Below are 27,080 nucleotides of genomic sequence, written 5' to 3' on the forward strand. Positions count from 1 at the left end.
TATTTTGGCAGCAGCTCTTTCGAATTGGGCCCCACGCATCCTAAAGCCGGCCTTGGTCATGGGGTGCTCCACTCACTGCTAGATGGTGCCTCGTCCTGCCTGTTCTGGGGATTAGCTTTGCAAGGTAGGTGCCCCTTCCTGCAGTTGCCATCTCTCCGCCTCACTCTCTCAACATGCTGCTCCTCTCACATTTCACAAGCTGCTGCTGCCGCCTCTTCGTGACTCAGCCCTCCAGCCAAGTCACTATACACATGTCCCCCTTCCGAGATAAGGCTTCAGCAATCTTAGGCAGTCTTCCCACTCGCTGCCCCCTGGTGCCACATCCTCTGTGGCTGGCAGCAGAACCCGGGCCTGCCTTCTACTCTAGGTTCCTGCTCAGGGACCCTCCACGCAGCAGCCAAGGGCTGTTCCTTTCTAGACCTTACTGCCTTTCCCTGAGCTCTTTCCTTACTATCTGGCACTCTTCCCCCCAGGTAGCCAGCCTCACAACTCCCTGCTTCCAGGGAGCAACTGCAGGCTACTTGTCTCTGTAGCCCCAGAAACACCTTTCTTCCCCTAAGGAATTACTGTATCCTATTCCCCAGCCACCCATTCTGTTTCCAATTTTCTGTCTTTATACATCCATCCCAGCTCATTCCTCCCCAGCTGGGCTCCCTCCTGGAGTCAGAGTTTGCTTAGCCACTTGATGCCTCTCACCTGTGGCCTGTCAGTTAATTAGCCCCATTCCCCATCTGCATTAACCCTTTCGTAGCCAAGGTGGGTTAATCACCCCATCACAAGCAGGTTCAGATGACTTAGTTAAAATGCCAAGTGGCACTTTGAAGCCTTTGTATAGTTGTGCTCCCATTACTGCTATCACTAGGGCAGTTGAACTAGTGTTCACAATAGAGGGAAGCTTTTCTAGGGGAAAGACCTTTTGGATGGTGTAATGTATATTTGAATACCAGTTATATGATAGTACAGTAATAATACTGGGGAACTAGTGTGGCCATTAGGCATAACCTGAAATGCATTTGAGTAGTTCCAGCTGGCCAGATCTGTAGTATAAGTTGTAGGACTGCTATAGCAAGAATCAGGCCAAACTGCAGCTGCATCATGCTGGGTTTTAATACGGAAATTATTTGTCTTGTGGTGGTGGTTCATTGTAATCATCAGGAAAAATGTGTCCTTATTGGGGATCGAACCTCCTGTGCTAAAAATGAGCTACTACCGCTTGACCTAATGGATTAACTCTTGGTGTTAGCAGTTGTAGAGTCTTAAGAGCCTCTGGGACCTGCCACTAGATGGAGATGTAACGCACCGAAGAGTGAATTAAACATGGTATTGTAACTTGGCTTTTAGTATTTACTTCATCCTTATGCATATTTTTTAATCCAAGTCTCCTGAAGATATGACACTAATCCATTTGGTTTGCCAGCTAGTAAAGCATAGGTGTCATCTGAGCTCTGGATAGGCAGGCTACCCTTTTACTGTAACTAGCTTTCCAATCTCTCTACAAAATGTTCTCAGGGCTCAGATTTACCACCCAAGATTAGGCTGGAATCAAATGCAGAGGTGGATATATGAAGTGCTAGTAACATCTCCTCTCAGGCCTATCTGCATTGGGAAAATCAGCTTGATGCTGTCCCTCTGATCCAGTTCATACAATACTTCTAACGCCTCCCACCTCGGCAAATATTAGTGTAATATTTTTACGCTTATGCTCCAGTTCTGCATGGTGTGGCCCGGTAGCAGTTTCATGCTGGTTCACCAGGAAATTCCATTTATCCTTAGCTAATCAAGGCATTTATGCCATGCTCTTCCTCATATCTATCTGTCCCCTTGTTAAAACTTTATCAAAGATTCCTTCTCTAATCAACTCACTCTACATGCACAATAGATGCATTATCTAATCCTCTCCTTACTTTAAACGAAGCCTCCCAATGCTCACTTGATTCTTTGCCCTTGCAATCGGGAGTACTAATGGCATCGCTCTGTGGGACTGCCTCAAACGTGATCAAAGGGGCCCTGCCTAAACCAGTTCTGAAAATTGTTTACCTGTGAATGCATAAGGAGCAAAACTGTCTTCAGCAGCATTATGGAATCTGTGGTCGAGATTTGGTTCCCTCTAATATCCAAATTCCATCAAGTCCATATCATGCTTTATCAAACAGTGCTGGAAATTTTGTCCCATCAGCTCTGGCAGTTACAAATGGTAACACAAGTTCAGTAGGTGCTGAGAACCATTGTCCACAACATGTCATTTCCCCTAGTTTGGGCTGGGGAGTGAGGGGGCAGGCTGCAAAAGGAGCAAATGCTCCCTTGAATAGACCACTTCCCACTTTGATATACTAGGTTCTCCTACTCTGACTTCTGCGAAGCTGGAATCAGCCAAATTCCATCTGGAGACTTTCTGTCCTCACAAAGCCTGTGGTGTGTTGCTCTCACTTTAAGCTCTGTCTTCCAGCAGTCACAGCTATAGGCAGCTCCTCGGCATGATTCTGACTTGTCTTCCCCTTTTTCAGCCAAAGCAGTGAATAGTGATACTTCCTTTTTGCCTAAGTGACATTCTTCAAGGAGGTAGCTAGGAGACAAATTGTCCATTTCTCCTGCTTTTGTACCAGTTATAAAGGGTCAGCATGGTTCCACACTCTAGTGACAGGCTTTATTATCAGCAACAATAATAATAAACTGTAATTTAACCTTATGGCAAGTCCACTCCTACATGCTCCCCACAGGCAGTAACCTGTCCCATCCCCTGCCCCCCCCATGCACATGCATACGTGCACACCCACACCATGACATTCCCACTCTCCCCCCACCCCACCCCATGACACACACACACGCACCATGCTCTGGAATAATGGAATTGTTCCAGGAACTATTTATGTAGCCTGACTCTTTTGTATGATGCCTTTATTAGCTAGTGTTCCTGGTATGACGGGACCTGAAATACTGGTCTTTGGAAAGCTCTTGTCTAAACTTTTTTGTGAAAATCCTGCGGAGGATGGAGACTGGGATAAATTAGACAGCATGGGAGGGATTTTGAACCATGTGCCTAAGTTTGAATCTCACAACTTGGTTACGCTTTCACTGTGAGAATGCCCTGATGTGCCTTTTGGTGTTGACTGGCACTGAGTAGCTGCCTGGAGCTTGCAGTAGATAGTGGGTACTGGCTTTGAGTGTCTGTCTTTGAGTGATTTGTCCCTTGGCACTTCAGGTTGCACATGTGCTGTGTGTACCCAGGACTAGTGGTGTGTATTTTTTTTATTATTATTATTTTTTGGTGGCTGAAGAAGCAACTCCTCCCTCTTTTCTCGAAGCCTTGGATCTCCTTGGGTCCCTGGTCTCACAAGATGGGTGTATTGGGCGTTAGTCTCTTGGATTTGTCATACCCCAGTACTGCCACTGCAGGAGCTCAATCATTTGGTACCAGGCCCCAGACTGATACCAGTGCTTTTATTTTGTTTTGTGTTTTTTTTGAGGGGGAGACGATGACCAGGGTATTCTGCAGTATGAGACTAGTGAGATACCTTGGAAACTTCCACGGTTTCATCCGGGTTAAATCCCCTCAAGGGATCCCTTGGGCATAGTCCAGGTGCAGCCTTCTATCATCGATAGGGCCCTCCCAAATTCATGGCCATGAAAAACGCATTACGGACCGTGAAATCGGTTCTCCCCTGTGAAATCTGGCTATTGTAGGAGAGACCAGATTTCACAGAGTTGAGCAGCCAGAACACAGCGGCTGCTGGCCAGGAGCCCATCACTGGGGCCTGAAATATCCAAGAGACTAATGCCCAATATACCCACTTTGTGAGACCAGGGACCCAAGGAGATCCAAGGCTCCAAGAGAAGATGGAGGAGCTGCTTCTTCAGTTGCTGGGTGCAACTTACAGAGCATGAGGAAGAAGAGCAACAGGAACAGGAGGATTATGCTGGTGACCTTATCCTGATCTTCCCCAGATGAGGCTGTGATCCCAGCTTTACCACCATGCCTTGATGATCCTAAGGCCTTCCCAGTCTTCCTCAAGAGAGTGGCAGAGTCACTTCACGCTCCCCTGGAAGAGGTCCAGGAAAGGCCAGACAAACTGCTGGACGTGTTACATTGCTAGAGTCTGAGTGATGTGGCCCTATCTATTAATGAGGCCATTCTTGAACCAGCCAGGACTCTCTTCAGCCCCTTTGGATACTGGTGCGAACCTGGCGGGTGTCTGCTGAAGAGAGAATTATTTTGTATCCCCAAAAGGGTCAGAGTAGCTATTCTCTCACCCATCTCCCAACTCTTTTTGGTAGAGTCAGTGGTCACCAAGCATAGCAGATGGAGGCAAGCCAGGTCTGCACCGCACAAGAAGGAAGCAAAGAGGATTGACCTCTTTGGGGGATAGTTGTATGCCTCGACTTCCCTGCTATTTTAACTCTCAAACTGCAGAACTCGGATGGCTAAGTATGATTTTATCGCATGTGACAAATTGGCAGCTTCACCAATAAGGTGCTTTAAAACTTTAGACCAGTTTTGAGCCCGATTAGTGAAGTAAAACTGATAACCAGATTGCACGTATGGCAATCTGAAGTGACAGCGAACATGGCAGCGAGGTCCATGGCAACAGCTGTGGTGGTAAGACGCTCATTGTGGCTCTCCTCCTCCTCAAGGATTCCAAAGGAGGTTCAAAGCATGGTGAAGACCTTCCATATGAGCGTGATGCACTGTTCAGAGCAAAGACAAATGAGTCTCTCCATTCGTTGAACGTCTCCTAAGTCGCACTTAATTTGCCAGATATTTACACACCTGCAATCACTGGAAAATACAGTAAGCTGTAATTCAGATGACTAGCCCTGCCTGCCTTTTATCACCGGCTGCAGTACAAACTGCCATGCAAGCATCAAAGGTTGCATAGAAAGGGGGCACAGGGTCAATCGTATTTCACTTTCCAACCATCACATTCAAAACTGGTGTTTTGACTGGACTTTTGAAAACCGTGTGCTGATTATCTCTCTGGATCTGAACAACCCCTCTCTAAGGTAGTGGGGAAAGTTGGCTTTCAATGTGCCTGGACAGAATCATGATAGACAGACGAATTACTAGGAATTGTCTTCTCAGGGTATACTATCCAGTTCTCTTCCCTTCCTATCCCCTTTTTGGGGGACCCCAATCATGAGAGGATTCTTCTGGAGGAGGTAATTGCTCCTTGAACTGGGGGCGATAGAACTCGTACCTCCAGCAGCAAAGGGAAGGGAGTTCTACTCTATGTAATTCTTAGTTCCCAAGAAGACAAGGGGATAGAGACCCACTGTGGACTTCAGAGATCTGAACAAGTTCATTCTCTGCCCAAAGTTCAGAATGGTGACCCTGTTGTCAGTTACCCTGTCTCTAGATCCAGACAACTGGTTCCCAGTCCTTTATATCAAAGATGCCTCATTTCATGTGGATATTCATTCAGCCAACAGGAGATTCCTGAGGCTTGTGACTGACCAATAACATTACCAGTACAGTGTTTTCGCCTTGGGATCCTTGATGGCACCAAAAGTGTTCGTTCAGGTGTTTTGTGATAGTAGCTTACTTTCCCAACAAGGGGCAACAGTTTACCCTTCCCTAGACTGTCTCTAGAAGGGACAATCGTGCCAAGAAAGATGAGAAGCAACTGCTGTGCTGCTACATCTATTCGAGAGGTTGGGTATTGGAGTAAACCTGGAGAAATCCACCCTGCAACACTCTCGTCCGAGCAGTTCTCTCTTGTGTCAAAGGCCTACACAGCATCCACCTCTTTTTAAAGAGATGTAGCTTGTGAAGCATGTGAAGTGCTCTAGACATAACAATGACCATTCAAAGAAGGATGGGTTACCCACCTTGTGGTAATTTGAGTTCTTAAAGGTGTGTTTTTCCTGGTCTGTAGTTCACTCTCCTCCCTCCCTCCCCACCCACCGCCCAACCTTCCCTGCTGCCTGGTTTCCACCCCCTGTTGCTACTGAGAACTGACAGTAGAGAATGAACTAAGCCCTGGTCTACACTATAGAATTACTTCAGTATAACTGTCACCTGGGGTGTGAATAATCCACACCCTTGAGCAACTGTTATACCAACCTAAGCATCGGTTATACAGTGCTAGGTTGGTGGGAGAGTTTCACCTGCCAACATAGGTACCACTTCTCGCGGAGGTGGATTAACTAAGGCAACGGGAGAAGCTCTCTCCTATAGACTTAGTGTCTCCATTAAAGCGCTACAGCAGCACAGCGTTTTAAGTGCACCCAAGAGCCAATGCAGCATTTTAAGTGTAGACCTGCCCTGAAAGGGCAGCAGACCAGGAGTCCCCTTTATTTTCTTGATGTAGAGCATGGGGCGCAGGGCATGCATGGACCAAATGATCAAAAATCTCCAGTCTTGGGTGCATCGAGCACATATGCAATCTGAAGTGCTTTATGCATTGGGACAACACTTCTCAAAGAACTCAAGTTACTTCAAGGTGAGTAACCCATCCTTCACTGACCAGAGCTGCCTTTTCACTAACAAAATCAGACACTTTCCTTTTTAGAAACTGATTTTTTGGCACAATAAGGTAATTCCTTATTGACTGGCTGATCCACTCATGGTGCTTAACTTTGGGAGTATGAGAAGAGGTGATGGGACATTCCTAGGTTGACACTAGAGTCTTTGTACAAGGACTGCAACACTTTGAATAAAGTGCTTTCTGTTCTGCTGTCCATAATTGGGGAATATCATTTTTCCCCCCAAACCAATAAGATCCTGGTGAAGGAAAAAGTTACAAGAACCATATCCTGGATCAGACTAATAGCCCACTTAATTCGGTATCCTCACCCAAATAGTATCTGAAACCATACATAATTTTAAGGAGAAATGTGCCACACACAAAAACAAACACCAACCCCATAGTACACAATCTGGCAATAACATGCCCATGAAGGAAGCTTCTTCCGAAGGTAATTAATTATTGGCTCATGTTCTGAAGCATGAGGATTAAGATCAGATATAAGTTTTTACCTTGTCTAATGTAACTGTGTGGATGTTGCCATTATGCACTATCATTTCCAGGTAGGAACTGAAGTTAATTGAGGGTATGTCTTCACTGTTTAACTTGGGTGACTGGTGTCCAGGAGCACAGAGCCACACTGCACAGCCCTACCCAAGTTACTGTGCACTCACGGGTGCTGCTTTCACCCATGTGTGTTGCTAGGACTTCTGGGGGCATATTCCATGGTGTTTTGTGCTGCAGTAGGTTGATCTGCTTTGGTTCTTTCCCATTGAATTATGGGAGAACTTGTCTGTTCTTTTGGGCACATGGGGAATTCTGGGAAGGCATTGGAGGGTTGTCAACACTTGAATGACTTTTAGCCTGTGCTGTGAGCTGCAAAATGGGCAGGTTACCAGCCCGAGTGAAAGCAGAACCCAAGCTTCATCTCGCATCCTCTTTTGGACCAGGTTGGAAGTCTACCCAATATTAGTGAGAAGGTTTTGTGTGTGGTTGGGATTGGGAATAGGAGCAGCACGTTGGTAAGAGACTGGGTTAACTCTGGCGTGAAAACATGCCTTAAGGAGCTCTCTGTCTTTCTACGAGGGATGAAAATGTTGTTTTTAAAGTTGGGAATTTGCCTTAACGCCAAGAGTTTAAACAGATTATTATTTATCGTAGGAATAACAGCATAAAGTTTAAAACATATGTAGCACCTATCAACCCAAAGAGTCCTAAACTACTGTCCAACCCAACGCGCATCTCACTCGCTAGTTATGCAGATACCACCTCTGGGGTGGAATGCGGCAGCCATACTATAGTCATGACCTTTTTTAAAAACTTGCCGCTTTTGCCTGAGTAGTAGCTATGTTTGCCTCAGCATCTTCAGCATTCCCTTGTACTTCCCTATACTTACTATAGCTATCTCCAAATACTGAAGTTATTTGACTGCAAATACTTCTTGCCACTTACCCTTGGCCTAGTCTACACTAGAAAATTTTTGGTGGTATGGGATATATACTGAAAAATCCTCCTAGTGTAGCCTTAGTTATACTGGCAGCAAAATGTTCTTACCATTGTAGCTTATGCTGGTTTGGTGAGTGATATAAGCTAAATTTCCCTATCTTGCAGCTGTGTTATGAAGATAAATACATTAAAGATTGTGTCACGTTTTGAGACCTATTGATGAAAAGCGCTGTAAGACTGGTGGTGATATACTGGCCAAAACACACTTTTGCAGCCATAATTGTGTCTACATCAGGGTTTTTACTACTATAACAGTGTTGTTAAAGTCATACTCCTCACTGCCACTGCTGTACCAGCAAAAGTTTCTAAATATATATGTGTATATATACACACCCAAAATACTATGTTAAAGGACAAAATAGTAAATGAGTGGCTAAGTTGCGCAATTAACAGGTATTTGTATTGGTTAGCTTTTTTTAGTGAGTATCAGAAACCTAAAAGGCAGTTTGGGCAGTGTGGCCACCTTCAGTTACATGGTTCCTGAAGTTAAGTAGCTACTAGGAAAAACAAAGAACCCTCAAAACATTATTGATGTTTTAAAACCACCAAAAATGTCCCTTCACATGTCTGCGCTACAGAACCAGTTTCTCCTCTCCTGGTTTTCACATCTCATCTGCTAGCACAGGGCCTCATCCTCCCTGATTGAACTAACCTCCTTATCTCCAGCTTGCTTGCATATGTGTATATATATCTATCTACCTATCTACCTACCTACCTACCTACCTACCCCTGGAAATTTCCACTACATGCATCTGACGAAGTGGGTATTCACCCACGGAAGCTCATGCTCCAAAAGGTCTGTTAGTCTATAAGGTGCCATAGGATTCTTTGCTGCTTTTACAGATCCAGACTAACATGGCTACCCCTTTGATCCGCTACAATGAGAAGTCTGACTGCAGCCCGTGTAGACATATCTGGGCTAGCTTGGGTACCAACAGCAGTGAAGCTGCAGCGGCGCAGACTTCGCTGTGGGCTAGCCACTTAGGGTGACCAGATGTCCCGATTTTTATAGGGACAGTCCCGATTTTTTGGATCTTTTCCATATATAGGCTTCTATTACACCCCACCTCAGTCCTGATTTTTCACATTTGCTGTCTGGTCACCCTATAGCCACTGGAGTAGGTACCTAGAATCTTTGGCAGTTTTGTGCACCCCACACTGATGTCCACATTGCTGCAGCTTCTCTGCTGTTGGTATTTACGCTAGCTAGAATCAAGCAAATTTAGTGATGTCTGTACATGCTGCAATCACACCTCTATTTGTGAAGTAGACAGGCACTTTTTAGCTCAGGACTTGTACAAAAAACTGCTTAGACTGCTATAGCTAGATTAGTTTTAAGCCCTGTCTGTGCTAGAAAAGTTATACCGTAGCTATACTAGCAATAACTCCAAGTGGAGATGCAGTTTTTGCCAATATAAAAGTTCTGTTGCTGGTATAGTATTCATCAGTTTTCCGAGACATAAGCTGTAACAGCAGAAGACATACTATGCTGGTGTAAGCTGGGTCTATGCTAGAAACGTAGGCAGGTGTTGCTATGTCAGTGGGGGGAGGGGGAGGAAAATCCCCTAACCACCATAGCAATGTTGGAATAAATATTAAACATGGACCAAGCCTTAGAAACTAGCCTCTTTTTTTTTTTTTTCCCTGCAGCTCTCTAAACTTGAATATACTTTTGTCTGTTTTCTTTTTAAAAATATTTTGTGGCCACAAGGTGGCAAAATTGTTTTACTAATGGTCTGTGCTGCAGTTTGGCCAATGTTGCAATTCATTTTTATAGCAAAAGCGTTTGTTCTTTGTTTTTTTTTCCCGTTTCCATCACATTTTGGAGTTGAAAATATATTTCACGTTTTGTGTATGAATGATCCACATTTGATTTATTATACAAAATTGATTTTTATTCTGCATCTCTTTTTGGTGGAAGAGATAAAAACCTACAGCTACAGTCAAAATCTTGCACGTTCTAGCATTGATCAAACAGTATGAAGCACACCTCAGCAGGCTGCTAAGGCTGCTGCTGTGTCCTTATTTCACCCTGTTCTCTCAGGGTATTACATCACGTAGTATGCAAAGTGTTCAGAGTCTCCTGCAGTACCTCAGTAGACGGGGTGAATTGAGGTTACAGTCGCAGCTCTACCTCTGCATTCTCTTCACTTTCCCCAGGTTTTCTCTCTCCTGCAAACCCTGTGCAGGGTCCATGGTTCTGCTAGGCATGAAGTGACATTTGCGAAGCTGTCAGGAAGCAAATATTTATTCTGGGGAAGATTCCACAGAAATATATGTTCTATAGGGTTTTTATATTTGATGGAATGTGCCTAGGAAGAAGCTGCTTCCAGGCATTTCCTATCTTTCAGATAATAGACCCCTAAATAAACATTCCCTTTTTATGTATTTAAAATCATTCAAATCGTTAGAGTTGGGGCTGTAATGAGGAGCAGTGCAGCTATTTGTTCCTATCCCCTTCCTTCTAGCAGCTAATAAAGTCTCCGTTAGTGTCTGTGTGTTACTGAATAACACCCACAGGACTTGGGAGAGGGGATGTTATTACCAAACACCTAGCCAGCCAAAAGCCAAGACGTGGAGGTAGGGTTTCCAGTGAGATTAAGGGAGAAATGCACCGATGGGGAAACCCAGCAAGTGTCAGAGTAGCAACTGTTAGGTCTTGGCTACACTGGAGAGTTGCAGCACTGGTGGTGGCTTTACAGCGCTGCAACTCACTCACCGTCCACACTTGCAAGGCACATACAGCGCTGTATCTCCCTGGCTACAGCGCTGGCTGTACTCCACCTCGGCCTGGGGAATAACGACTGCAGCACTGGTGATGCAGCGCTGCTCCGCCAGTGTGGCCACCAAAACCGCTGTTGTTGGCCTCCAGAGGTATCCCAGAATGCCTGTTCCGCCACTCTGCTCATCAGTTCGAACTCTACTGCCCTGGCCTCAGGTGACCCGCCCTTTAAATGCCCCGGGAATTTTAAAAATCCCCTTCCTGTTTGCACAGCCAGGTGTGGAGTGCAATCAGTGAATCTTTCCAGGAGACCATGCCTCCACATGCCAAACGAGCCCCAGCATGGAGCAATGGCGAGTTTCTGGACCTCATCAGTGTTTGGGGGGAGGAAGATGTGCAGTCCCAGCTGCGCTCCAGCCGTAGGAATTACGATACCTTTGGGCAGGTATCAAGGGCCATGCTGGAAAGGGGCCATAACCTGGATGCGCTGCAGTGCCGGGTTAAAGTGGAGGAGCTGCGGAGTGCCTATTGCAAAGCCCGCGAGGGAAACTGCCGCTCTGGCACTGCTCCCACGACCTGCCGTTTTTACAAAGAGCTGGACGCGATACTTGGGGGTGACCCCACCGCCAATCCGAGGACCATGATGGACACTTCAGAGTGGGGCGGGAGGAGGAGGAAACCGAGAGTAAGGGTACTGGGGTGGGAGGATACACCCTAGAATCCCTGGAGGCATGCAGCCAGGAGCTCTTCTCAAGCCAGGAGAAAGGTAGCCAGTCGCAGCAGCCGGTACTTTGGTGGAGGACAAACAGAGGAGTGGGTTCCTGGTAAGCGGCTTTTATTTTCAGGATGGAAATTTTTCGGGAGAGGAAGGAGAGTTCTGCATGCATGCATGCATGCATGCCTAGATGTGGAATAGCGAGGGGTGGGGGGACCATTGCTGCGCTCAGGCAAGCTGCATAGGGGACAGGGCGGAATCTGCATTGCTGTAGAAGACCCTCCTGCTCTTCCCAGGTGACCCGCAGCAGTGAGAGATCTTCCAGGATCAACTCCTGTGGAAAATGTTGGGATAGTGTTCAGTGTCAGTGCCCCCTGCAGCTGTGTGCTTTCCCCAACGCACAGAAACCCCGAGGACAGTACTGCCCTGAAGGAAACAGACCCCCTTACTCACCATTTCGGGGCTCCTGTGGGTTATGTGCGCTCTCTTTGGTATGGGAAAATTATGCTATTGTGAAGAATGTTACTTCTTAACTGTGTGGGAATAACTGTGTGGTATAAACAATGCTGCCTCTGTTAAGTGTTGCCTTTTTTGCCTTTCCACAAGCAACCTTGAGTTCTTGGCTGCCCGTATTATCAACAGCTCAAAGACTCCAAAACCTCTGGAAGAAGCCATGAAAAAGCAGAGACAACCTGCTGCAAACAGTTATGGATCTCTTTGCCACAGAGAATCAAAAAGTGCAGGACTGGAGGGAAAGGGAAAGCAGGATCTGCCAGAAAAACACAGCAGCCAGGAAGAAAAGCACAAAGCAGCTGATAAGCATTCTGGTGTGCCAAGTGGACTCTATCCAGGCTCTTGTAGCCATGCAGGCAGAGCACTATCGCCCCCCCCTCCCGTCCCAAAGCTCTTTCTCTTGTGCCCCAATGTCAGCTCAAAACCCCCTTCCCCAGCCTCCAGGTTCTTACCACCACCAACTGCCTCCAACACCTGTACGTTCACCAACCAGCCCTGAGAACTACGACCCTTACCCTCTGCACTCAGCCCCCATCACCATGCAGTATAGACATCCTGAAGTGCAGCAGTCATTGCACAGCACTCCAGACAGGACATATTCAAACCTGTGACTGTACAGTTCCCCACCCCACCCCCCTGCCCTTTTAGGTTCCCAAAAAGTTGTGTCTGTGTCAATAAAGTAATTTTCTTTTCAATAAATGAATTCTTGGCTTTGAAAACAGGCTTTATTATTGCAGAAAGTCAAAGATACCTTAGCCCAGGAAAGAAACAGGCACTGCAAATCAGCTTAGGAAAAACAGATTCCTACTAACATTGTAACCACTGCACTTCACTCCTGTACAAGGCACCAAACATTACTGTTGGTTTTCAGCCTCAAATTCCTCTCTCAAGGCATCCCTAATCCTTGAAGCCCTGTGCTGGACCTCTCTAGTAGCCCTGCTCTCTGACTGTGCAAATTTAGCCTCCAGGCATTGAACCTCGGAGGTCCATGCCTGACTGAATCTTTCACCCTTCCCTTCACAAATATTATGGAGGGTACAGCACGCGGATATAACTGCGGGGATGCTGCTTTCCCCCAAGTCTAGCTTCCCATACAGAGATGGCCAGTGCCCCTTTAAACAGCCAAAAGCACACTCCACAGTCATTCTGCACCGGCTCAGCCTGTAGTTGAACCGGTCCTTGCTCCTGTCAAGCTTCCCTGTATACGGTTTCATGAGCCAAGGCATTAACGGGTAAGCGGGGTCTCCAAGGATCACAATGGGTGTTTCAACATCCCCTACTGCGATCTTCCGGTCTGGGAATAAAGTCCCTGCCTGCAGCTTCCTGAACAGGCCAGTGTCCCAAAGATGTGTTCATCATGCACCTTTCCAGGCCAGCCTGTGTTAATGTCAATGAAATGCCCACGGTGATCCACAAGCACCTGGAGAACCATAGAAAAATACCCCTTCCGATTAATGTACTCGGATTCTAGGTGGGGTGGTGGCAGAACAAGAATATGCATCCCATCTATCAGCCCTCCACAGTTCGGGAAATCCATTTGTGCAAAGCCATCCACAACTCCCACCTTTTCATGTTCTCTGTATATACATCTCCTCACTATATGTTCCATTCTATGCATCCAAAGAAGTGGGCTGTAGCCCACAAAAGCTTATGCTCAAATTTGTTAATCTCTAAGGTGCCACAAGTACTCCTGTTCGTTGTGGTTTTGGGTTTTTTTTGTTTTTTTCCGCAGCAAGTAGCCTCTCCCTCCAGAGGCCGTGGGAGTGTCTCTCTCCTTCTCCACTGATGCTGGGTTGGATGCAACCTGTCCATCTCCTTTGGTGGTTACCCTAACAGCTCTCTTTTGCACTGGAGAGAGGTGATTAGCAAGTGTTTAAATGTTTCCCACTTCTTTCTGCCTGCAGCATACAGGCAGAGCAAGGTGCCATTAGCAGGCCTTTTATGCCTGACCATCCTTCTGGGAGGTGAAGGGAAGAGAGACTTGAGCTGTGGACAGGCGATGTTTGGGTGAGCACATACTTCCCATCCTGTGTGCTGGCCAGAGCAGAACATTATGAGGGGGATGGGGGAGTTCGCTCTTATGCACCAGTCAAGCACAAAACCCGTGAAAGCAGGAGCCTTCCTGAAGGTGTACAGGAATCTTCCTTTTGCATGGTCTGGTTTCTAATAGCAGCAATGGCCCTCGTAGGAATCAGACACTTCATTTGTCACATAACTGTCATTTCTTAAACATCATTGTCTTTGGCATGGTCTACACTGGAAAGTCTTGCTGGCATGGCTATGTCAGTTAGGCCAGTGGCTCTCAACCTTTCCTGACTACTGTACCCCTTTCAGGAGTCTGATTTGTCTCACGTACCCCTGAATTTCACCTCACTTAAACTACTTGCGTACAAAATCAGACATTAAAATTCAGAAGTGCCACAGCGCACTATTATTGAAAAATTGCTTATTCTCATTTGTACTATATAATTGTAAATCACTTGGAATATAAATATTTTATTTACATTTCAAGTGTATAGTATATGGAGCTGTATGAACAAGTCATTGTCTATATGAAGTTTTAGTTTGTACTGACTTTGCTTGTGCTTTTTACGTAGCCTCTTGTAAAACTAGACAAATATCTAGATGAGTTGAGTACCCCCTGGAAGACCTCAGCGTACCCCCAGGGATCCACATGCGCTGGTTGAGCACCACTGAGTTATGCCATGTCTACACTACAGAATTCTCGACCTAACCTACGTCTGCATAAAGCCACTGCAGTTATTAAATTGCTTGTGTGTGGTGCGTGTCCTCACCAGGAGTGCTTGTATCGATTGTGTTGTCAGTGTAAGGCATTGTGGGACTGCTCCTGAAAGCCAGTAACAGTCGACGTAAGCAACACAGTGTTTACGCTGACACTGCGTCCATCCAATTACATCAGCCGTGCCTCTACACCGCTCAGGGAGGTGGTGTTTCTAAATCGGCGTAGAGAGGCACTTTGTGTCAGGGGGAGCCAAATTTAAGAGAAGACTCTTCCGCACCTAGGTCGACACAAGGCAGCTTATGTCGATCTAACCCTGTACTGTACACCAAGCCTTAGGAGTGTGACCCTGTCCCCCAAATAGACATAGCTGTGCTGGCAGAAGCCCTAGTGCAGACAAAGGGTAGGTCTATACTTAACATACTACATCGGCGCATGTGCACCAATGCTGCTGTAATGCTTTAATGAGGATGCTGTACACCGAGGGGGGGAGAATTCTCTTGTCAGCATAGTTAATCTGCCTTCCTGAGAGACAGTAGCTATATCAACAGGAGAAGCCCTCCCGCTGACATAGCACTATCTACACTGGGGGTTAGGTCAGTAGAACTATACTGCTCAGGGATGTGAAAGTCTGTGGTGTAGACCAGACCACAATTATACTGGCGAAAAGGCATTTTTCTAGAATAGCATAGGCTATGTCTACACTGGAAATTCTACAGTGGCACAGTTGCAGGGGTTCTTCCATCGCTGTATTAGACCCATCTCAGAGAGGTGGTAGCTAGGTCGATGGAAGAACTCTTCTGTTGACCTAGTACTGCCTATGCTGGAGCTTAGGTTGGATTAACTATGGGCATGGCTACACTATACTTGAAAGTTAGAGCACATTAAAGTAGCCCTGGGTGCCCTAACTCCTGAGGTGTCCACACTGACAAGGCATGTAGAGCGCCTGGACTCTGCAGCTGGAGTGCTCCTGGTAATCCACCTCCATGAGAAGCATAGAACTTGCTGCGCCCTGGCTGAAACACCTGGGTGTCAGTGTGAACGACGTGTTGCATTGTGATTGGTCTCTGGAGACATCCCATAATCCCCTGAAGTCAAGTGGCCACTCTGTTTATTGTTTTGAAATCGGCTGTAGGCATGCGGATATCCCCTTTCAAAGCTTCGTTTCTGACAACTGGCATGCTTATCTGCTCTGGGACAAAACAAAGCATTAGTGTGGAATGCTGCTGCATGTGTGTGTGGGGGAAGTAGGGAGGGGGGGTCTGCTGCTGTGTGAACTTACAAGACAGCATGCTGACATGTTCTCAGCCCCCCAAAATACACTGTCTCTCCCCCTACATACACACAACACACTCCACCCCACCCCATTTGAAAAACGTCACAGCCACTTGCACACCGGGATAGCTACCACAATGTACTGTTCTTTGTGGTGTTGCAAAAGCTGCTAATATGGCCACGCCCGTCCGCTTGCAGCTGACAGTGTAAACACATGGCAGAGTTTTCCCTGCTGTGGTCTCCAAAGGCTGGTTTAACTCCTAGCACTCTACATCTGCAAGTGTAGCCAAGCCTTAAGTCTCATAGGGGTGAGAGTTTTTTCACAGCCCTGAGTGATTGTAGCTAGGTTAACCTAACTTTGTAGTGCAGACCAACCCTTAGGGTATGTCGACGTTGCAGTCAAAGGTCTGACTGCTACATGTGTAGACATCCCTGAACTAGCTTTAGAGCTTGTCTTCACTGGGACCTTATATTGGCAGAGAGACATTCTTCAAGGATGTGAGAAGTCCCCCCTCCCCAGAGCTGTAGCTATGCCAACCTAACCCAAAGTGTAGACAGTGCTGGGTCACTGGAAGAATTCTTCTGTCAACCTATCAATTACCTCTCGGGAAGGTGGAGTGCCTATGCTGACAGCAGAACCTTTCAGTTGGTATAGGTAGTGTCAATGCTACAGAGGCGCCACTGCAACAATTTAAGTGTAGACGTACCGTCAGTGTAGCAAATTTTGGTACCAAAGCTAATTCAGGTATGTCTTCACATGCTGTTGTCACACGTATGGTTGTGGTGTGGGCATGCTCTTAAACACAATACAGGTGAGTCTTATCTTTCGCGGAGGTTCCGTTCCGCAGTTAGCGCCTAAAGCGAAAACTGCATATAGTCAAAATTACATTGAGTTGAATGGTGGGTGGAATCCTCCGCACTACAGGTACAGTATTAAAATTGTTGTTTTTCTCTTTTTGTTGTTTTTTGTTTTTGCCGACCACGTAAAGCCGAAATCGCGCATGTTAAATGCGCGTAAGATGCGACAGAGCTGTAGACTGGATTCTTCCTTGTAACTGCACTCAGGTCACTGGGGTTACAGTAGAAAGGAATGTGGTGCAGTGGTTCTATAAAGAAACAACTAGAATCTGCCAGCACTGTTTTTACAGCACAGCTTGTACTCCGCAAACTTCTGCTAGTCAGGTCTGTTTGCTTACATACTAACAGCAGCCAGTAGATTCTTCACGTGCATACACACCCCCGTCACCTAAAGTCTTCCCGGCCAGGGAAGTCATGCAGCAGGAGAGGTAATCTCTCAAGTAGCTAGGGAGATTTCCATGGTAGGCTTTCCATCTCGAGATGGAGACTGTGGGACCTGGGCTCTGTATTGAATGAGGAGATCACTTGTGAGATGTGTTCAGGGGGATCTGCTTTGCTAAGCAGAGGAGCTGCTATGCTTTGTACCAGCTGAGGTGTTTGCAAGGTGAGTGGCTTAAATCTCAGGGAGGAGTTGCAATAATTGAGCTTGGAGGTCGCAAATGCCTAGATCACTGTGGACAGGTCCAAGTCTTCCAGAATGGAGTGCAATTTTGTGACAAGGCCAAGATGGAAGGGTGTGTGTTTTGTGTGACATATGTGGGTCTCAGCTGTGGCAACTCAAGTGTATGGTAATACTAAGGAGTTGAGTTGAATCTAAAAGGATCCAATGAGTGACTCAAGTCCATAAGCAGTAGCATGGCCCTACTTTAATGCAAAAGGTAATACCTACAAGATAGGAGCAAAGAATCTAGAATTGCCAAACACCTCTGAACTTTCAAAGTGTGAGCTCCAAAGAAAGAGAGAGCTAATAGTTAGATGAGAAATGGCAGGGCCTCATTTCTGCTTGCAACTTCCTTGTTTATTGACACAATAGATTCTCTCTCTTTCTCACACTCACACACACACACACACACCCTCTTCCTTTCAGTATATGAAAGTTGCTTCTCTACTGTTCGTTTTCCTCTCCTCTTCCTTTCTTCCCTTTGTCCTTCCTCCCTGGCATACACGCACACATAAGCACACTGTGCCTCCTGTCCAGAGTCCTGGTGTGAGGCCCCTAGTAGTTTGCTTCACCACATACTTAGTTCCTCTATAAATTATGAAGTTCTATTAATGTTGCTATCGCTATAGTGACCCCTCTTCCTGTCCTTTTTAGCTAGGTTGGAATTTATAGAAAAGACATTTAGTGAATGGTTTAAAAAAATGTGGTTTTTACTTGCTGTAGCTGTTAAGTAATTTATTGGAAGGGAAAACTCTTTAAATTTCCAAGGGGAAAAAATTATAGATAAAAATGATGAAATAGTATCTGGAACTATAGATCTTTTCTCATTTGAAGAGCCAGTTAACGCAGCAATCCTTTCCCCAAGTGATTGGCATTCCCAAGAGCTTAGTACTGTCTCTAGCACTTAAGTTTTTGTTGGACCTTAAGGCAAAGCACTTAATGAATCGCATATAAAATATCTACATTAAGAAAAGTTAAGGGCGCATAGTCAAACACTCAAGCTGGGAAACATCCTAATTAAGGTTTCCTGTGCAACCCTAATTCTGCCTGCTTGTGTACAGTACTTGGATTGTGATACACGCTTACATGGGATGTGATCACAAAATTTCCACAGGACTCCTATGTCATTCGGTGGACAGGATGGCTAGTACTTGGGGAATAATGCAATTATATGGTATTCCTTTCAGTTTGTGGCCTCATGCTTTATTTACTTCACCCCATCCAAGTTGCACTGAATATGGAATTGTTTGTTTCCTCCTGGGCTTTTCCATGGCACTCATCACTATAGTAACCAGCTGCTTCACAAAGATTAATGAAATTATTTTTACAGTGCCCCTGAGAGTTTTTAGAAAGGTATTGTCCCAATTTTACAGATGGGGAGCTGAGACATGGATATCTAGGCCAATATTAAGGGTCTACTAATATCAGATGCCCCACTGAAGATACATATTTTCCCCTTCTTCAAAAGCTGCTCAGCCCTCTCCACTCCTGTTGATTTCACTTGGAGTGAAGAGCTCAGCATATCTGAAAACCAGACCTTAGGTGTCCCAAAATGAGCATCCAGAAAGCAAAGAACCAACAGTTAGTGATAATTTTGAAGATTTTTGAGTTAAGTACTTTGTCCAGCATGTAAAAAGCCTGTGACACAGCCAAAGAGAACAGAATTCAGGCAGGCATCTATCCTTTCTCTTTCTGCAGTCCTCTTGCCATTTTAATAACCACCTTTCAACTTCAGCTGCAAATCACAATAGTCCTATAAACAACTACCTGATTTGCCATCCATCCTATTCATGAAAGGAAGCAGGAGTCTTTTGTGGTTATTAAAACAAACACATGGTGATTGTCCCTTAAGAGTGTGTATTGTCATGCATGAGCACAAAGGGGCAGAGTTAGGTTATATGAGCAAGATTAAATTAAATATCTTTGCCTGGTTGAAACCCTCAGCTGTTTCTGATCCTTAAGAATGCAGGCTTATGGGCTGATTCTTACAACTCAACCTACTGGGAAAGTATTCAAACAGGATACCATGTGGTTCGGTTTTTTTGCTTGCATGTTTTTTAAATATAACTTTCCCCAAGTTTTCTACAGGGGATGTGATGTCCATTACTGAGCAATAGATGAATAATATGGGTAATAAGTAACCATTAGCCTCCTCCCTATTTAGACTCAAAGCAACTGGATTTTATATCCTCTGTTGTAGACTGAAAAGTGAGGCAAGGCCCATGTGTGAAATGTCTTCAGGATCTATTTTTATTTTTCAGTGGATGAATACATTGCCATTGCTAAAGAGAAACATGGATACAACATGGAACAGGTAACAAAACGATTATTTGTATTTCTTTATTTAAACTGACCTTTTTTCCACAGTAGATACTAGAACTTGATTTAAAGCAAACTGCTACACTGCAAACTTTCTTCCCTCCACTCATCCAGTATAATAATTCTTTTCTGCAGTTCATCCTAATTTATTAATGATAGTTACTAAAATGCCCAAATACTGTTTTCAGAGTTTTGATGCAAACCTCCCATTCATTTTCAGTGGTATTTGGCCTTGTGTTGCAGTCTGATCTATGTCTATGTTGGTAAAATTCTGGTCTCATTGCAGCCCATGACAAGGCTCTCCTTTACTTGAGTGAGGTCCAGATTTCACTCTGGCTTTTTCTGTCTCCTGCTTAAAACCCATCTCGACAAACACTTCAACAGTTGGGTAGCTTCATGCACCTGAGAAATTCCTCTGAATTAAGTGGAACGTCTTGTGTGCTAAGTTGTGTGGTGGGGAGGAGGGATGGGTTCTTCTGGTTTATTGTATTGGGAATAAAGGTATTGTCTCTACTGGAGGACTCTGACTTGAGAATTAGAAAAATGACGCCCTTGCAAGAGCAATGGGACTGAAGGGTGAGTGATTAAGAGGGGAAGAGGTTTTAGTCAGATGACCAAACCCTCATTTTTGTGTTAGCTATTGGAAGTGTAGGTCTTAAACATTTTGAGAAGAGACATCTTAAAGTTTCAGCGTCCCTGATCTTTTCTCAGCTAAGGTATGAGAAACCGTACAATACATGTGCTCTGGGCTGTCCAGCAGATGCTCCAGCAAAACCATAGAAGATCAAAGCTGACATTCATGATATTTCTAGGACCAAAAATGTAGTAGTAATCCCCCTTAAAGCAGTGAATAGCCACAAGCCTAATTTACCCCCACCTTTTTAAAACAACACAGGTAACCTTTAAGGTTGAGATAGGTGTGTTGTTCTAATATGTGAAGTCATGAATAACTTCTTCAAAAAACTAAGCCCCTCTTATTTGAGTGACAACTTCTTCTGTTCAATTTCAGTTGAAAGGTAAATGTTTTTGGAAAGTGAAAACTGATCAGACTTTGTTTAAACTTAAAAAAACTTATAAAACTGAGATGCAGCCAAGTGCCAGGTCCGAAGCTTTAAAAACTGAACACACATGTATGTTTTTAGATGTCGCGAGAGTTATCTAAAGTTGGAAAACACGTCTTCTCCTTGAACAGAAGGATTTTTGTGGCTGTGATGCTGTGACCGGAAGGGTGGGATGGAATGGGAACATCTGGTTAAGGGGAGGGAGGGAGGAAGGAGAAAAGTGTGTGTTGTGCTACTGGGCTCTCTGGATTGAGGCAGGACGACTCACTAAGCTGTGTAACTATGTGCTTGAATGGTCAGTGCCACCTGGCACTTTCTAAGCTCTCAGTGTTCTGTCCCACTGTTCACTTGTCATGATTTGAGCGTATGGTCAGCCAGGCTGGTGGCAATTGAACATTCACTGTCAGGTTTACAGTGATCTGTGAATTGAGCTGATGGTCTCTGTCCTTCCCCTTATTCTACTAAATGAATTTGTCCTGTCCCCAGGCATTTCTTTTTGTTACTTAGGTCTCATTCTGATCTCTCGTGGGGAGGGGCAGATTATCCAAATCTGCCTACAGTGAGGTTCTTACCCATTTCTCTGAAGTATCTTGTACTGGCCACTATCAGAAACAGAATGCTTGAGTAGGGGGACCATGGGCCTGATCCAGTATGGCAATTCCTGTGTTTCTGTTTCTCCATAATGAATTGTCTTGGGGAGGTAACAGTGGAAGAGAACCTTCCACTGTTCTTCCTTTGCAGGGCAGCATGTGCCTCAAAGATTTTGGTGGTTCTAGAATTTGAAAATCAAGCACTGCTAGGAAATGCACTGAATGTCCTTCCAGGATGGTTATTTTATGCAAATAGTCCTACTAATCCAATGTTCTAGACATTTTATTTTTGAAATTGGACTTTCCCAGGAAAAAATTGCATAACCATGGACACTTCCCCTTTCAGACTGATGTTAGACATGAGATCCTTTGGGGGGGGAGAAGGGGAAGAGTGAGAATTTGAGGGAACAATTCAAGCCTAGACAGCCAGCTTTAGGACTTTTGCCTCTGGCTCTGAGGTTATTAGCCAATGGTGGTGGCAAGCATTTGACCGTGTGTGTGCACGTGCGCGCACACACTAGTGAGAGCCAGTCCTCTAGGGTTCAGGACACTATAGCAGGTGGCAGCCTAGAAGATCCCAAGTGTGGGGTCAACCAAGGAGGCAATGGCCTTGCAAAGCTTGCTCCCTCCAAGGCATAGGGCAGCAGAGGAGAAGGTAGCAATTGCCTTGAGGATCCTGCCCTCCATCACATTCAGAGACATGGGTGCCAGTTTGTTGATGTAGCAGTAGGGATCAGGTTTCTCTGGAAGGGTGAATGGGACTCTTCCTTAAAGCTCAGATGTCTGATGGGCTTCGTGTCCAGCTGGCTGCATTTGTTCTGTATGCAACTCGTCTGTTCTAGCCCTCTCCTTCTCTCCCTCACTTGTAGCTGGGTTCTGTACCAACAGCTAAATGGATACATGCAGGGAGGGACAAGTAGAGTTCTTTCCTAGGGAGGAGGGGTAGGTAGAAGAACTTAGAATTGGTAAATCCCTGTGGGCACTATTGCTAGCTGTGTAAAAGCAGCTTATTTGTAAAATGTCTTCCTTCTAGAAATAATGTCTGTTTAAAAGAATATTGTAAATGTTAAAAGCCTGACCCATTAAAAAAAATAATCAAACACACACACTTGTGTTCCTTGCCCTTTGTCTGAGGCTGGTATGTGGGCCAACTTCCCCTCTTTTTAAGAACTTTTTTTCCGCTTTTGCCCTTTCAGCATATCTCCTCTTTGTGCAATGTATTTCTGTACTAATGTCCAGCTTGTATAGCTTCACACAGGGATATTTGGGAAGGTGCCCAGGAGAGACTGGGTCTGATATTAAAAAAGAAGAAACCATAATGCTTGTAAAATCTTTCATGGCCTCTATACTAGCTAGTTAAGCTCTCCCCTCCCAACTGTCTAGTTGTATTTTTTTTAATTCACGTGACATCTTCAAAACCATGACATGTTAAAGACTCTTCTGGTTCTGTATCATGGTGAAGGGGAAGAAATCTAGATATTTAGCAGGGAGAGTCTGGTTTCATGAGGAAGAGAACTGGGGTGAATCAAGCATTTAGTCATATAATTGCAGAATCTGCTGGAGCGAGAACTTTGTGCCCAGAAAGGAACTGGGGTTTTTGCATAGCAAAGTGGGATGGGGAAACCCCAGTTTCAGAGGTAGCACTGGCAGTCTGAATGGACTGGGTGAAACTACTAGATAGAGGGGGAGTTATGGTGGCAGAACCAGAGTCAACTTTGCATATGTCAAACAGATAATATTTTAGTCAGCGGGTCAGGGATCGTTTTCACTTAACAGCAGTTCTGAAACAAGTTGCAAATTTTTATTTTAAATATTTGTAGCACGGTAGGGTCAGGCCCTTCTGAAATGACTCTGGGGAGGCTAACGGCCCCAAAAATAATACTCCATCAGAGTGAAGGGTCAGAATGCTCTTTTGCCATCCACCTCCGGAGGGTGCTAGATTTTGAGTGAATACCTCTTAGAGGGCTCACTAGGGCAAGCATTCATTAGTGCCAGGGGGTGCAGTGTGTGTAATTCAGTTTTCTGAACTGGAGACTCGGGGTTGCAAGTGAAGGAGATGAAGTTAGGGGGAATAAATGATAGTCGTCATCCCCCGAATGATAGTGAGCTATGCCCCTGCTTTGTCAGGGGCAGCTCAGTCAACAAATAAGACTGTCCTCTCCCTCCTCAAAAAAAAAAAAAAGCACAAAAACACCCAATCAAATAGGCCAGTATCAAGACTTGAACACTAATAGGAAGTTGTCTCACCTGCTAACTCTGCCTGTAGTTTAGTTTAATCTCTGCTTTACACACATTTTTCTAGCTCTTTACTTTGTCCTTGGCTAAATTCTCTGTGTCTGTGCCATTTTTGCTGGAAGACCTTTTTCAATTTTTATTTTTTAAACTCTAGCAAAAATGTCCACCCCACTTGCCTTTTCCTGCAGCAATCTCTAGCGGCCTTTCAGCAATAGAACTCTTTCCTTTTGCTCCTTATACAACATGGGCCAGTTTCTGATGCATCACAGTCCAAAGTGGTAATAGGTCAGATGCCAGGTTCTTGCTGTCACTTAAGCTTCTGCAGTCTCAAACACGTGTATATGAGGTCAGAATCATGGCCCTTTTGTAACTTTCGTGCTGCCCTATCACCCTATTACTTGTATCAGTATAAGGACTGTATATTCCCTCTCCTCGTAACTCAGTTTCTCGTGTGTCCGTGTTTCTTTCAGGCCCTTGGAATGCTCTTTTGGCACAAGCATAATATTGAGAAATCCTTGGCTGATTTGCCCAACTTTACTCCATTCCCAGACGAGTGGACAGTGGAAGACAAGGTCTTGTTTGAACAGGCCTTTAGTTTCCATGGGAAAACATTTCATAGAATTCAGCAGATGGTAAGTAGGATCGTAATAATTAGATCTGGGAAAAACTGTTGTGGTCACCTTGTCCAATACAGGATTGTTAGCAATCATGTAACTGCTCATTTTGAAGATTGTCTGGTGTGGGGGTGGGTTGTTGGGGAAAAGCTTGACTCTTGCATTGTCATTCAGAGGAGAACTATACTGATTTGGGAGGGACTATTTTATCATCTCACGTTCCTCTAGCAGCAGACACAGAATCCGCTTATCATCCAAAGAAAGAGTCTTTTAGAAGTAGAATCTGACTCTTTTTTACAATCTTGAGAGACCGTTCTGGCTGTAGAATTGGTATTGCTTTTTAATTTGTCACTCACGGGGCCACTCTTCATTTTATTGTGTTGCAGTAGTACTTAGAGGCCTAAATGAGGGTTTAGGGCCCCATTGTGCAATGAATGGTACACATACCTAATGAAAAACAGTCCTTTCCCCAAAGAGCTTTATTGAATCTGCTTTACTTTTTTTTTAACATTGTTTTTTTAGGAGTTTTATACATTTATGTTGGCGATAAGTGCCTATTAAGTATCATATGGGAGCATCAGTGCTTGAGGATTGTAGATTTAATTCCCTGTTTTCAATCACTCAGTCTTTATGAAACTTTACCGTTGGAGCTGAAATTTTCTAGGCTTGGTATCTGCCTGAAAGTGAACTTTTTTGGGGAGAGGAAATTTTCAGCAAAAACACAAAGCTATCAACTCCATTTAGGAAAGGATGGAGAGTGGTAGTGAAACGAAAGTTTTAAACAGTTTTTCAGCTGGGATGGGAGGTTGAAATTTGAAAGTTGAAAACTATCCCTCAGGTGAAAATCCCTTTGACTAGTCCAGTGAAGCTCTGGCTTTGATTGGACAGTTCCAACCCTTTGAAAACTAGCATATGCAGTATACTGTGCACAAGGCTTTTGATCCACTCGTAAAGTGTGCAGCTAAGGAAGTGTGCAGTGATGAGGGTGACCAGACGCCCTTCTGTTGTCTTATATATGCAACTATTAACTCGGCCACATCCCCCACCCGGAAAAAAAAATCCCATTTTTTTTTTCACACTTGCTATCTGGTCACCCTAGTGGTGCTCCATGCATTGCTAACTTAGCTGAATAGTAAAAAGTGATCTGACTGTTCCAAAGGGTAGGGAGGGCTGCTATGCACCTTTGTAAGGATTGTAGGACTAGGTCCTGTTCTCGTCCTCCCTTAAAATCTCCTTATGCAGGTGTATGAACAGGATTCCTGTGGTGCCCAGCCAAATAATTCCAGGTTATAGGATCTGGATGACTGCCTCCTGCAATATTTATGCAAAACTAGCAGAACTCTGAAGGCCTGGAGAGTGAAGCACCTTTCAGGGTTTTTTTTCCCCACTTTTTCCTTTTAAATGTAAAATAAAAGAATCCCTCAGTAATATCACCTGTAAACTGATTGTAAAACATGTAAGGGAGCCTATTATGTAGCATAGGTAAGCACCAAATTAGGAAATTCACAGTTCAGGTGAATGGCTGTAACTCTGTCCCCTTGTGAACGTGGATTATAGTGCATTAATGCCAGACTCATATACTGCTTCTCAGTAATGAATTACAGGACACTTTTTTTTGAGCAACTTTTGATATGCATGTAGCATCTTGTGGTTTTGAGTGTGCTGGGTAAACACTGACAGAATATAGTGCACTTTTCATAAAAATGACTAAGTATTGGCTATAAAACAAAAGAGTAAGTGCAAGTGTACTGACCTACCTATTCCAAATTAGCTGCATTCTTAATAACCTTATCCTTGAATTTGCACTGAGGAAGCCTGTGCTGGTATCCAGAAATAACCTACGTAGTACGTGGGTGCTGACCGGTATTAAAATTGCACGTTTTAGAGCAGAGGTGTGAAACTCATTCCACAGAGAGGAACAAATGTACAGTTTTGGGGCTATTTACTGCCCTCAGTGTATACCAAATCTGCCACTGATAACCACAAGTATCTAAAGTCAAAACTTTGAAATTTTGGTCCTTACATAAGAGGGACCTGACTTCCACCTGTAGCTCCCTGATTTTTAATGGAACTTGGCTCAGACCTTTAAAGTTATTGTTGCGGAGGGTGAGGTGAGGGACAAGAGTGGTGCAGGTCTCTTCTAGGCTAGCCTGCTGAACACAAATGAGTCAGCTACCTTAATATGGGTTTAGTTGCTTGATGGAAGGCAGGCTTGTCATGTAGACATACAGGACAATGAGAATGAAAATATTACAACTTGCTACACGCTTATCAAAGGTTGTAGAAAGAACCAATATTGCATCCTTTTAAAACCTCTTTTTTGTTAATTTGAATAGATATTGCCACCCTATGTTGCTGGCTGTCATAGTATGTACCAAAGTCTGGTTCATCTGATGTGAAATCCTGGTAATGCTGTACATGTAAACCTGTGAAGACTTCTAAAAAGTGTAACTCTTTTATTTTCAGCTTCCTGACAAATCGATAGCCAGTTTGGTGAAATTTTACTACTCCTGGAAAAAGACAAGGACTAAAACCAGCGTGATGGACCGCCATGCTCGTAAACAAAAAAGGGAACGGGAAGAAAGGTATGTTTGCAGTGAGAGAGACTGTGTCTTGCCACTCAAATCTTTTTATGATGATCCTGGAATTTCTGGTAGCTTGTAAAGAACTAGAACTAGGATTTTTTCCCCCAGACACTTCCTGGTGTGCCTTTTTTAAAACCAGAATCTGTGTCCATGTAAACGTTCATGACCAAATTCTACCATCTGATTCACATGCAACTCTCAAGTCCCTGTAAAGGGAGATCACAA

At 44.6% G+C, this 27,080-nt stretch overlaps 1 protein-coding gene across 1 annotated transcript in view; it reads left to right on the plus strand.

Moving 5' to 3' along the window:
- The window catches only part of RCOR1 (REST corepressor 1), a 130,527-nt gene that overhangs the window by 75,532 nt on the left and 27,915 nt on the right, over positions 1-27,080 (plus strand). The window contains exons 4-6 of the mRNA XM_050954193.1: positions 19,713-19,765; positions 24,127-24,288; positions 26,737-26,855. Coding sequence (XP_050810150.1) covers positions 19,713-19,765; positions 24,127-24,288; positions 26,737-26,855 — 334 coding nt within the window. The remainder of the gene's footprint in view (positions 1-19,712; positions 19,766-24,126; positions 24,289-26,736; positions 26,856-27,080) is intronic.

This window comes from Gopherus flavomarginatus, chromosome 5, assembly GCF_025201925.1.
Source record: "Gopherus flavomarginatus isolate rGopFla2 chromosome 5, rGopFla2.mat.asm, whole genome shotgun sequence".
Classification (NCBI taxonomy): Eukaryota; Metazoa; Chordata; order Testudines; family Testudinidae; genus Gopherus; species Gopherus flavomarginatus.